At 35.4% G+C, this 12,532-nt stretch overlaps 1 protein-coding gene across 4 annotated transcripts in view; it reads left to right on the top strand.

The window, feature by feature from the left end:
* Positions 1-12,532, top strand: part of MIS18BP1 (MIS18 binding protein 1) — a 64,014-nt gene that overhangs the window by 45,070 nt on the left and 6,412 nt on the right. For all 4 annotated transcript variants that reach the window (XM_036843090.1, XM_036843088.1, XM_036843087.1 and 1 more), the window contains exons 11-13: positions 2,168-2,328; positions 4,386-4,534; positions 9,382-9,469. In XM_036843090.1, the coding sequence (XP_036698985.1) occupies positions 2,168-2,328; positions 4,386-4,534; positions 9,382-9,469 (398 nt within the window). The remainder of the gene's footprint in view (positions 1-2,167; positions 2,329-4,385; positions 4,535-9,381; positions 9,470-12,532) is intronic.

The raw sequence follows: 12,532 nt of genomic DNA, 5'->3' as shown, positions 1-12,532 counted from the left end.
TTATAATTGTTATATCTTCTTCTTGGATTGATCCCTTGATCATTATATAGTGTCCTTCCTTGTCTCTTGTAACATTCTTTGTTTTAAAGTCTATTTTGTCTGATATGAGTATTGCTGCTCCAGCTTTCTTTTGATTTCCATTTGCATGGAATATCTTTTTCCATCCCCTCACTTTCAGTCTGAATGTGTCCCTTGGTCTGAAGTGGGTCTCTTGTAGACAGCATATAGATGGGTCTTGGTTTTGTATCCATTCAGCAAGCTTGTGTCTTTTGGTTGGAGCATTCACGTTTAAGGTAATTATCGATATGTATGTTCCTATGACCGTTTTCTTAATTGTTTTGGGTTTGTTTTTGTAGGTCCTTTTCTTCTCTTGTGTTTCCCACTTAGAGAAGTTCCTTTAGCATTTGTTGTAGAGCTGGTTTGGTGGTGCTGAATTCTTTTAGCTTTTGCTTGTCTGTAAAGTTTTTGATTTCTCCATCGAATCTGAATGAGATCCCTGCCGGGTAGAGTAATCTTGCTTGGGTTGTAGGTTCTTCCCTTTCATCACTTTAAGTATACCATGCCACTGCCTTCTGGCTTGTAGAGTTTCTGCTGAGAAATCAGCTGTTAACCTTATGGGAGTTCCCTTGTATGTTATTTGTCACTTTTCCCTTGCTGATTTCAATAATTTTTCTTTGTCTTAAATTTTTGCCAATTTCATTACTATGTGTCTCAGTGTGTTTCTCCTTGGGTTTATCCTGTATGGGACTCTCTGCCCTTCCTGGACTTGGGTGGCTATTTCGTTTCCCATGTTAGGGAAGTTTTCGACTATAATCTCTTCAAATATTTTCTCGGGTCCTTTCTCTCTTCTCCTTCTGGGACCCCTATAATGCAAATGTTGTGTTTAATGTTGTCCCAGAGGTCTCTTAGACTGTCTTCATTTCTTTTCATTCTTTTTTCTTTATTCTGTTCCACAGCAGTGAATTCCACCATTCTGTCTGCCAGGTCACTTATCCGTTCTTCTGCCTCAGTTATTCTGCTATTGATTCCTCCTAGTGTATTCTTCATTTCAGTTATTGTATTGTTCATCTCTGTTTGTTTGTTCTTTAATTCTTCTAGATCTTTGTTAAACATTTCTTGCATCTTCTACATCTTTGCCTCCATTCTTTTTCTGAGGTCCTGGATCATCTTCACTATCGTTTTTCTGAATTCTTTTTCTGGAAGGTTGCCTATCTCCACTTCATTTAGTTGTTTTTCTAAGGTTTTATCTTGTTCCTTCATCTGGTACATAGCCCTCTGCCTTTTCATCTTGTCTATCTTTCTGTGAATGTGGTTTTTGTTCTACAGGCTGTAGGATTGTAGTTCTTCTTGCTTCTGCTGTCTGCCCTCTGGTGGATGAGGCTATCTAAAAGGCTTGTGCAAGTTTCCTGATCAGTATTGATTTCTGATCACTCATTAGATGTATTTTCTATTTATCAATGTGTTTTATTATAGGTATTTTTTGTTTTTGTTTTTAAAATTTTAAAGCTAGGAAGAACTCCAAGGATCATTTGTTTAATTTTTAAGTCTAACCTAGCTACTTACTTACATCAATAGTAGCCTTAGCAGACTTGTGCTTTGAGTTTTTTCTAGGAAATCTGCAGTTGGATCCAGAGATTTCAATAACTGGATTATTGTTCTAAGGGTCTAAGTTAATTTGAGGCCACTTGGGTAGGGCCCCCTAGTAATTCATAAGAAAACTCAGAATAAATTTAGTTTTTATAGTTCCCAGGAGTACACACTCCTGGCCAGGGTTTCTGCCAGAGAAGTCCTGTACCAGGCTTTAGGGAATATTCAGTATCCCTGTCCTAATTCAATAAGGTTTATATTTTAGCAAAATCAATAAGTTAGGTAGTCAGCAAGAGAAGTGTGAGAGGTAACCTCTCTCACAGGTAAAGAACCTTTTCAACCTCACGCTACCTAATCCTAATGTAATTTCTTCCTGAGTAGTCTTGTAATCTAATCACATTGTGCAGATCCCAGTGTAGAAAGAATCATTTGTTATATTGGAGGCTTGGAAATATTAACAACAGAGGCTGAGTTTATTTAATGTGAATACACAATTCAGAATTTACAAAGGCTGTTCACTTTATAGAGCAGTTACTATAAATGACTAAATCCTTATCAAAATGTTTTGCTGACTCTTAAGGCAAGATCAGTGATTCTGATAAGAAGCAAACTATTAAGATAACTGCCAAAGTGGGAACTCTTAAAAGGAAGCAGCAGATGAGGGATTTTCTGGAACAGTTGCCAAAGGATGACCATGATGATTTTTTCAGTACAACACCTTTGCAGCATCAAAGAGTACTGGTAAGCGTCTTAAATGTATGAAATCATTGTTTTCTTTATATTGACTTTTGTATCTTTCATTTTATGTATGGTTAGTGTTCATCCCTAATATTTAGGCCAAGGATTGATAGCCCTCACTGATATGCCACAGTATAGTATAGTAAAGTATAGTATAGTATAAGAAGCAGTCTGATGCCATTCTCATCAGTGGCCAGAGTCTCCCCTTCAGTGGGGTTCAGAAGTAATGGTTGTAGAACCAAATAGAAAATCCAGAGATAGACCAAACATATATATTTAAAATTCATATGCAGTGAGGCAAACTTAAAAAGGGGGGGGTGATAAGAAAGATTATTACCTATTGCATAGTAAATTGGGAGGAGGGATTAAGTGACAGCATAAGATTGACAGATTTGAATGTATACAAGAATTTTTGTAGTATGAAAAATCACAAAACTAAAAACTTCAGTGACTGGGATAAAATATTTGCAACAGATAAAGACAATAATATGTATAATATGAAGAACTCATTCAGATGTTACTGGAATAATAAAAAGTATCAAGCTCACAGGAAAAAAGCAGGCAAGAAAAAATTCAAAAGGCTGAATGAACACTTAGGGTCATTTTAACTAGCTATCAAAGAAAAACAAAGTAAATTATATGTATACCTTCTAAATTACAGAATCTTTTAAAAAAATAAGTTAAAATATTCACTAACAAAAAGCAGTAGGCAAAAAAAAAAAAAAAAAGCAGTAGGCATGTTGATATAGTCATATGTCAGTGTATACATAATTTAATCTTATCTTTTGGAAAGCATTATGGCAATATATGAGAGCCATAAAGATTATATCTATTCATGGAAGTTTATCCTAAGAAATTCAAAAGAAGGCAAAAATCTTCACAAAGATACTCCTTGTATGTTTATCTTCACAGCAAAAAACTGGAAACAATCTATATATCCAGTAAGGATGTACTTCATAAACACAGTTAAATATAGTGCAAATATTAAGTGCAAATCGAGACTTTCTAGACTCTAAATATAAATGTTAAGAATATTAAGATTAAAGTAATGCAAAAATGGATGGATATAGACAACTGGACTTTTAAGCATAAAAACTGAGATTTGTTTTAGTGAGCTACACTTAAGGGTAATTTTTTTCATCTACCCATTTCACAATGTTGTTAAATCATCTCCAATTTTAAAAGGCTACACAGTGCTTTAAGAATTTAGTAATAACATCATTATCTGGGCTCTCTTTTTGCCTACACAGGTTATGAAGGGAAGTATTTTAAGGGAGCCATCTGAGACTCTTACTGTGTTCTCTGCACAAAAACCATGGTCCTTTAGGCATTGTACCCTTTATGTTATCCCCCCATCATTTCAGGTTCTATATATGTTTTGGCCTAAATGCAACAGTAGCAACATTTTAAAAGCAACAGAAATAGAAAGCAGTGAATTAGTTCATTTTCTGTGGCAGAAGTCCACTTTTTCTAAGGTTTTAATATAAAGGTAAGTAAAATCTTAATTAAGGATTGAATTGCTATTTATTGGAAATATATGCACACAAAAAGTTTAATACTGCTTGAGTGTCTATTTAGTACCAAGCATAATAGTAAATCAATTACAGTTTCGTTTTGTTCTGTCTACACAGAGGTCAGCATACTTGGTGCATAGGCCAAATCTGGCATATCACCTTTTTTTGTAAACAATATTTTATTGTAACACAGACATGTTAGCTATGGCTGCTTTCCTGCTTCAACAGCAGAGTTGAGTAGTTGGAATAGAGACTGTATGGACCACAAAACCTAAAATATTTTCTATCTGACTCTTTACAGAAAACATTTGCTGATCCCGGTCTACACAGTGCTAGAAATGTGTGTCCATTATCTCTGTTTTACACAACAGAAACTAAGTTTTTTAGAGGCCAAGTCTCTGTTCTCTACCTACTAATATTTTTAGTTATTCAGTTGTGAAATTATAAGACAGAAAACAACTTATCATCCCCCCAAAAAAACAATTTGTGATAATGAGGAATTCTGTTTTTAGGAGTGCCTGTCAGTAATATATATTTGCTTTCTAGTTACCAAGTTTCCGGGACAGTCAAGAAGAGGATGATGTTCTGCCAAATATGGACAGAAATCCAACAACTCCATCATCGGTAATCTTTCCACTGGCGAAAACTCCTCAGTGTCAGCACGTCAGTCCTGGCATGCTAGCCTCTATAAATAGGTAAGTATTTGTGCATATGATACTGTAATTCTCTGCAGTAACTTTTAACATTCCATGAGTTGAAGAGAGTAGATGTCAGTAATGAAAGGAGTCATCATTATTTTTAAAAAATCATGAAAGAATAGTTCCTAGAAGTCAAGGATGGACAGTTTCCACAAGGAGGGGTGTTATTCAATAGTGTCAGTACACAAGTGACACTTTACATTAGGATAAATTCCAAATGGGTCAAAGTTTTGCCTGTAAAGAATTAAACTATAAAATATACCTTAAAAACACCTTAGAGAATTATTTTATAACCTCAGAAGAACCAGAAGCCACTAACAAAAAGTATGATAAAGTCAACCATACAGAAAATAAAACATTTTACCTGGTACCAACCACCATAAACAATCAAAAGACAGATGACAGTCTGAGGAAAGAATTTGTGGGACTCATCACAGGAAAAAGGCTAATTTCCCTGTTATAACACTCCTACAAATAAACAAGAAAAGGAAAGCCATTCTCATGCATTCCTAGTGAGAAGGTAAATTAGTTCAGTCTCTGCAGGCAGTAATTTGTTGATATCTATCAAAATTATAAATGCATATGCTCTTTGACTTAGCAGTCCTAGTTCGAGAATTGTTAGTGTACAACTAATTCATTGCAGTATTGCTTATAATGACAAAAGACTGGAAACAAATGTCCATCAATTAGGGACTAATCAAATAAATTCTGATACATTATGTAGCCATAGAAATTAATGAAGAAATTCTTTATGTACTTATGGTAAAATGTCCAAGGTATATTAAATGCAAAAAGTTACATGTGGTTAATTATGTGTTACCATTTGTGTAAATCGGGACTGTGTGTGTGTATATACTTGTGATTGCTTTTATGTGATTAAATATAAAACATAATTGCTTTTATGTGATTAAATATATTGCTTTTATGTGATTAAAATCACGTAATTGCTTTTATGTGATTAAATATCTCTGAAGGGATACATAAGCAACTGAAAACATTGGTGATCCTTAGGGAGAAGAACTAAGATAGCTTGGGACAAATAAGAGGAAGACGTTTTTGAATTTTACACAATTTGAATATAAGCATTATTTTGAAATATAAATAAATAAAATTAAGAAAACATATGGGTAGCCAACAGTCATATAACAGAGAAAAAAATGGAAAATGGTAAAAATGAGGCCTGAAAATAGGCTATTCATTTGGCAATTAAGCAGGCCAGTGCTGATCTTAAGAGCAATTTCCATGGGGTGTGAGAGATAGACGCCAGATGATCATGACTGAAAAAAAAAAGCACTTAGTACTCTCATGAAGCTTCGTGAAATTTTAATTTGCATTTATTCAGCAAAAACATAATTTTTCCCTAGCAATCCACTAATTATTTTTTATTTTTAATTTAGTATTTAGTGCAGGTGAAAGTATATTGAGCATATAATTTTTTGAATTTTTTAAAATTTATTTTATTAAAGTATAGTTGATTTACAATGTTAATTTCTGCTGTACAGCAAAGTGATTCAGTTATACATATATATATTCTTTTTCACATTCTTTTCCATTATGGTTTATCACAGGATATTGAATATAGTTCCCGGTGCTATACAGTAGGGCTTTGTTGTTTATCCATTCTATATATAATAGTTTGCATCTGCTAATCCCAAACTCCCAATCCATCCCTCCCGCACCCCCTCTCCCCTTTGGCAACCACAAGTCTATTCTCTATGTCTGTGAGTCTGTTTCTGTTTGGTAGATAGGTTCATTTGTGTCATATTTTAGATTCCACATATAAGTGATATCATATGGTATTTGTCTTTCTCTTTCTGACTTAACTCCACTCTGTATGACAGTCTCTAGGTCCATCCATATTGCTGCAAATGGCATTATTTCATTCTTTTTCATGGCTGAGTAGTATTCCATTGTGTATATGCACCATATCTTCTTTATCATTCATCTGTCGATGGACATTTAGGTTGCTTCCATGTCTTGGCTATTGTGAATAATGCTGCTATTAACACAGGGGTGCATGTTATCTTTTTGAATTATAGTTTTGTCTGGATATATGCCCAGGAGTGGGATTGCTGGATCATATGGCAACTCTATTTTTAGTTTCTTGAGGAACCTCCATACTGTTCTCCATAGTGGCTGCACCAGTTTACATTCCCACCAACAGTGCAAGAGGGTTCCCTTTTCTCCAAACCCTCTCCAGCATTTATTGTTTGTAGGTTCTTTGATGATGGCCATTCCGACTGGTGTGAGGTGATACCTCATTGTAGTTTTGATTTGCATTTCTCTAATAATTAGTGATGTTGAGCATCTTTTCATGTGTTTGTTGGCCATCTATATGTCTTCTTTGGAGAAATGTCTATTTAGGTATTCTGCCCATTTTTCGATTGGGTTGTTTGCTTTTTTGTGGTTGAGTTGTATGAGCTGTTTGTGTATTTTGGAAATTAAGCCCTTGTTGGTCACATCATTTGCAAATATTTTCTCCCAGTCTGTAGGCTGTCTTTTCGTTTTGTTTATGGTTCCCTTTGCTATACAAAAGCTTGGAAGTTTGATTAGGTCCCATCTATTTATTTTTGGCTTTTATTTCTATTGTTTTGGGACACTGATCTAAGAAAACATTGGTATCATTTATGTCAGAGAATGTTTTTGCCTATGTTCTCTTCTAGGAGTTTTATGGTGTCATGTCTTATATTTAAGAGTTTAAGCCATATTAAGTTTATTTTTGTGTATGGTGTGAGGGTGTGTTCTAACTTCACTGATTTACATGTAGCTGTCCAACTTTCTCAACACCACTTGCTGAAGAGACTTTTTTCCATTGTATATTCTTGCCTCCTTTGTCGAAGATTAATTGACCAGAGGTGTGTGGGTTTATTTCTGGGGAGCATATAATTTTGGACAAAGTTTTTGGTAAGCATTTTGGCCAAATCATTAGCTTTAAAATAGTCATCCCTTTGGCCCTTGAATTTTATTTCTGAGGAAATGTGAGGTTTGGGCAAGTATGTATGCATATTTGTATGAACAAAGATGTTCACCACAAAACAATACTGAAAATTTGGAAATGACCTAACTGTCCAACAATAAGGAAAGTCAAGAAATTAGGATTTGTCGGACTTCCCTGGTGGCACAGTGGTTAAGAATCCGCCTGCCAATGCAGGGGACATGGGTTCGAGCCCTGATCCGGGAAGATCCCACATGCCGTGGAGCAACTAAGCCTGTGTGCCACAACTACTGAGCCCACGCTCTAGAGCCCGCGAGCCGCAACTACTGAGCCCACGCTCTAGAGCCCGCAAGCCGCAACTACTGAGCCCATGTGCCACAACTACTGAAGTCCGCGTGCCTGGAGCCCCTGCTCCGCAACAGGAGAAGCCGCTGCAATGAGAAGCCCACGCACCCCAACGAAAAGTAGCCCCCACTCACCACAACTAGAGAAAGCCCGCATGCAGCAACGAAGACCCAATGCAGCCAAAAATAAAAAATAAAATACATTTTTTAAAAAAAGAAATTAGGATTTGTCCATATAATAGAATAATATATAACAATTTAAAATGATGCCTTCAAGAATTTTTAATGACATAATGTTCAGTGGATAATTTTTAAAAGCTAAGAAATAAAACTACATACAGTATGATCCCAGTTTACATAACATGTATTCATAAGAGAAAGGAAATTTCTTGACCAAAAACATCACCAGCCATTATCTCTATATTGTAGAATTACACTGATATGGGTTGTGATGTTACTTTTTTATATGTATCACTTTTACAGTTAAGGAAAATGGCTTTTTTTTTCTTATAGAGCATATGATGGGCTCATTTATATCAAGAATATATTTCCTAAAACTTCTTCATTTTTAAAATGTTTCCTAGACCTCTTCAATCTCTTGACTTCACCAACTCTAGCAGTTAGTTTCCTTTTCATAACAATATTAAGTAACAAAACAGTTTTTTTTATTAATCCCAAAGTCTCTGGTTTGTTCAGGACAACAGACTCATGAGGTGCTGATCCTGAACCACTGGCTAGGCTTATTCACTTGCTATTCAGCAGAGTTTGTGGTTCACATTAATATCTTAATATGTCACACATTTACACATTTCTACACGTCATACCTTTAAGGTTGCTCCCAAATAGTTATAAAGGAAAGGATAGTCAATCATACAGGATCTTGAAGCCAAAAGAGAGAATTAGAATTAGTGTTCAGCTGGATTTACTGTCATAAGTAATTGTTGGGGAAATTGAGAACAACATTCCATGTGGCTTCAGTTTTCATCTGTAAATTATGAGTCAAGCTTATTTGCAGAGAATGAGAAGGGAGAGAGGTAAGGTAAAAAGAAATGAAAAAAAAGTCTTAGTTGGCATGGGGGATATAAGAAAGATGTAACTATGTAGAAATAAAAGGCTTATGAGCTGAACTGAAGACTAAACACAGTTGGAAGCCATAAATTAATTGAGGGCTTTCATTGCCAGACTTATCCTTAAAATGATCAACTTTTAAGATTCAATCTGGAGAGGGAAGGAAGACATGAATAAGAGAAAGGAGTGAAAGGTATAACAAAAGCGAATCAAGGGACCAGAAGTCTCTGAGTTTTAGAAAAGACAGGCAGCAAGATAGAGATTGGAAAGAGCACAAATGGGACAAAAGACAATGGGTAAACCATCATATCCCAAAACAGTCTTAGATTGAAGCATTTTGTCTGTTTCCATCGGTACATGATTGCCTTTTTAAAAATGGAAAAGAAAATGTACTTTTTAAATATTGAAACATTTTAAATTCATTTTGTCAGTTGCTGTTCAACTTGTGGATAAAAGTATAGTAGTTAATGTTGACTTGTTATTTTATATTTAAACAGGGCTGACTGTGATAAATATGTTTTTCGTATGCAAAAAACCCATAAAAGTAAAGGTGGCACTGTCTGGGGCAATATCAAGAAAAAAACAGTAAGTATTTTTATTCACCATTCATTTATTCAACACATACCTATTGAACAACTATAATATATGGCAAATTGTTGGAGTTATAAGTTATATAACAGTCCCTGCCTTCAAGTTGCTTACAGCCTAATACAAGTAAATTATGAGGCTATGAGTGAGGTAAGTACGTAAGTGCTGTAGGATTACAGATGGCAGCTCAGACTGAAGCATTTGAGCAAGGTGAGAATTTTCATTTGAGGGGTCAGGCAGAGTGGAAAGAACACATATAGGTTAGAGACATTTCACACAAAACACAAAAGCGTATCTATTCAATGATTGGGGAATAATCCACACTAATTGAGTTGTGATTGTCATAGAATAAGAAATTTCATTAAATCCTCTGCAGATTCAAAATGGTTTCAAATTTTTTCAGATTCAGCTACTTGATTTTATGTATGTGTGTATGTCAATAACAGAAAAAATTTTAACTCAAAATTGCCGTACAGTGATCTGTATCCCTTTGAGAAAAGATTAGGAGAATCCTCTTGAATTAATTTTTAAATTTTTAATTTCTGATTTTAATCTGAATAATTTATATCCAGATAAAACTATAAGTATTCTGGAAAAGCTAATTCACCTCAAATTTCCTCAAAGTAAATAGCCATTCTTAGAGAATGATAATTTCTGGATGGAGGTAAAATGGGAGACTACCTTATTGCCTGAGGGTATATTCCTTCTGACCAGGTTATGGCCATCTTTCTCCCTCACCCATTCTGAAATATTTATATTGCACACCTGCTAGAGTATAGTTCCTCTCAGAGAGTCTCTAAACTTAACATTAGGATTACCTAATCAGACCTAATCTTTGTAGGCTTTATTTGTCCACAGGAAATGGTAGATACCTCTGGGAACCCTGATTTAAAGTCAGCCTGGAGACTAAATTCTTCAAAAGAAACCTCTACTCCATAATTGAAGGTGTGGGTAGATGCCCTCTCAGTGTTTCTCAGATTTTCTTTTTCCAGTCCATTCCTTACAAGAATGAAACTTTGGTTTCATTTGTAGCCAGTGAGTGTGTGAGGATAGAAAGAGCAAAGGATTTAGTATTAAAACTTCTGATTTCAAGGTCTGACTCCATACCAGCTTTATGACAAGGCAAGCTACTTGAGCTTTCTAATCTCATTTTATTCATATGTGGTATGAAGTGGGGATCATGATGATATTGTATCATTTAGGATCTCTGTTGCCTTACTGATTTTCTGTCTCGAAGATGTGTCCATTGATGTGAGTGAGGTGTTAAAAGTCTCCTACTATTATTGTATTCCCATCAGTTTCTCTCTTTATATCTGTTATTATTTGTTTTATGTCTCTGGGTGCTTCTATATTGGGTGCATATATATTGACAAGTGTAATATCCTCTTCTTGTATTGATCCTTTTATCATTTTATAGTGTCCTTCTTTATCTTTCTTTATAGGCTTTGTTTTAAAGTCTGTTTTGTCTGATAATGAGTATTGCGGCCTCTGCTTTCTTCTCATTCCCGTTTCCATGAAATATCTTTTTCCATCCCCTCGCTTTCAATCTATGTGTGTTCTTTGCCCTAAAGTGGGTCTCTCTGTAGGCAGCATATTGTAGGTCCTTGTTTTTTTATCCAATCTGCCACTCTGTGTCTTTTTTTTTTTTTTTTTTTTAATTAATTAATTAATTAATTTATGGCTGTGTTGGGTCTTCGTTTCTGTGCGAGGGCTTTCTCTAGTTGCGGTGAGCGGGGGCCACTCTTCATTGCGGTGCGCGGGCCTCTCATCGCGGCCTCTCTTGTTGCGGAGCACAGGCTCCAGGCGCGCAGGCTCAGTAGTTGTGGCTCACGGGCCTAGTTGCTCCACGGCATGTGGGATCTTCCCAGAACAGGGCTTGAACCCGTGTCCCCTGCATTAGCAGGCAGATTCTCAACCACTGCGCCATCAGGGAAGCCCCTGTATCTTTTTATTGGAACATTTAGTGCATTGACATTTAAGGTAATTATTGATAGGTATGAATTTACTGCCGTTTAAACCTTGTTTTCCCATTGATTTTATATTTCTTCTTTGTCCCTTTTTCTTTTTGTTTTTCCTTTTGCAGTTTGATGGTTTTCTTTATCCTTGTGTTCTTTTTGGTTTTTGTGCATCTATTGTATGTTTTTGATTTGTGGTTACTCTGTTTTTCAAGTATGTTAACCCCTTCCTATATCTACTTGCTTTAGACTGGTAGTCATATAGGCTCAAACACATTCTAGAAAAAAAATGTACATTTTCTTACTCTCCTCCCCCGCATTTTTATGATTTTGATGTCCTCTTTTACATCTTCATGTTCATCCTTTTGCTGTTCATTGTGGTTATCATCGCTTTCACAGAAATTTTTTGATGTTTTTTTTTTTTAATCTGTGTCCTGGCTTATTTAATTGATTTACTTTCCAATTGTGATTTTCTCTTTCCTATAGATTCTTGCTTCTTTTCTATTTAGAGAAGACCTTTTAATATTTCCTTTAGGATAAGTTTAGTATTGCTGTACTCTTAGTTTTTGCTTGTCTGAGCAATTCTTTATCTCTCCTTCTATTCTAAATGATAATCTTGCTGGGTAGAATATCCTAGGTTGCAGGTTTTTCCCTTTCAGGACTTTATATCCTGCCATTGCCTTCTGGCCTGCAATGTTTATGTAGAGAAATCAGCTGATTGCCTTATGAGGGTTTCCTTATAATTAAATCTTTGTTTTTTTCTTGCTGCCTTTAGAATCCTCTCTTTAACTTTTGCCATTTTAATCATGTTTTGGTGTAGGTCTGTTTGGGTTCATCTTGTTTGGGACCCTGTGTGCTTCCTGTACCTGGATATCTGTTTCCTTCTTTAGGTTTGGGAAGTTTTCAACCATAATTTCTTCAGATACATTTTCAATCCCCTTTTTTCTTTCTTCTCCTTCTGGGATCCCTATTATGTGTAGATTGGCATGCTTTATATTATCCCATAGGGCTCTTCTGTTGGTTTCATTTTTTTTTTCATTTGGCTCTCTGCTGTTCTAATTGGATGATTTCTCTTATTCTTTCAGATCACTTCTTTGTTCCTCTG

Source organism: Balaenoptera musculus, chromosome 2 (genome assembly GCF_009873245.2).
Source record: "Balaenoptera musculus isolate JJ_BM4_2016_0621 chromosome 2, mBalMus1.pri.v3, whole genome shotgun sequence".
Lineage (NCBI taxonomy): Eukaryota > Metazoa > Chordata > Mammalia > Artiodactyla > Balaenopteridae > Balaenoptera > Balaenoptera musculus.
The sequence above is the reverse complement of the archived record's forward strand: the minus strand, read 5'-3'. Positions and strand labels throughout refer to the sequence as shown.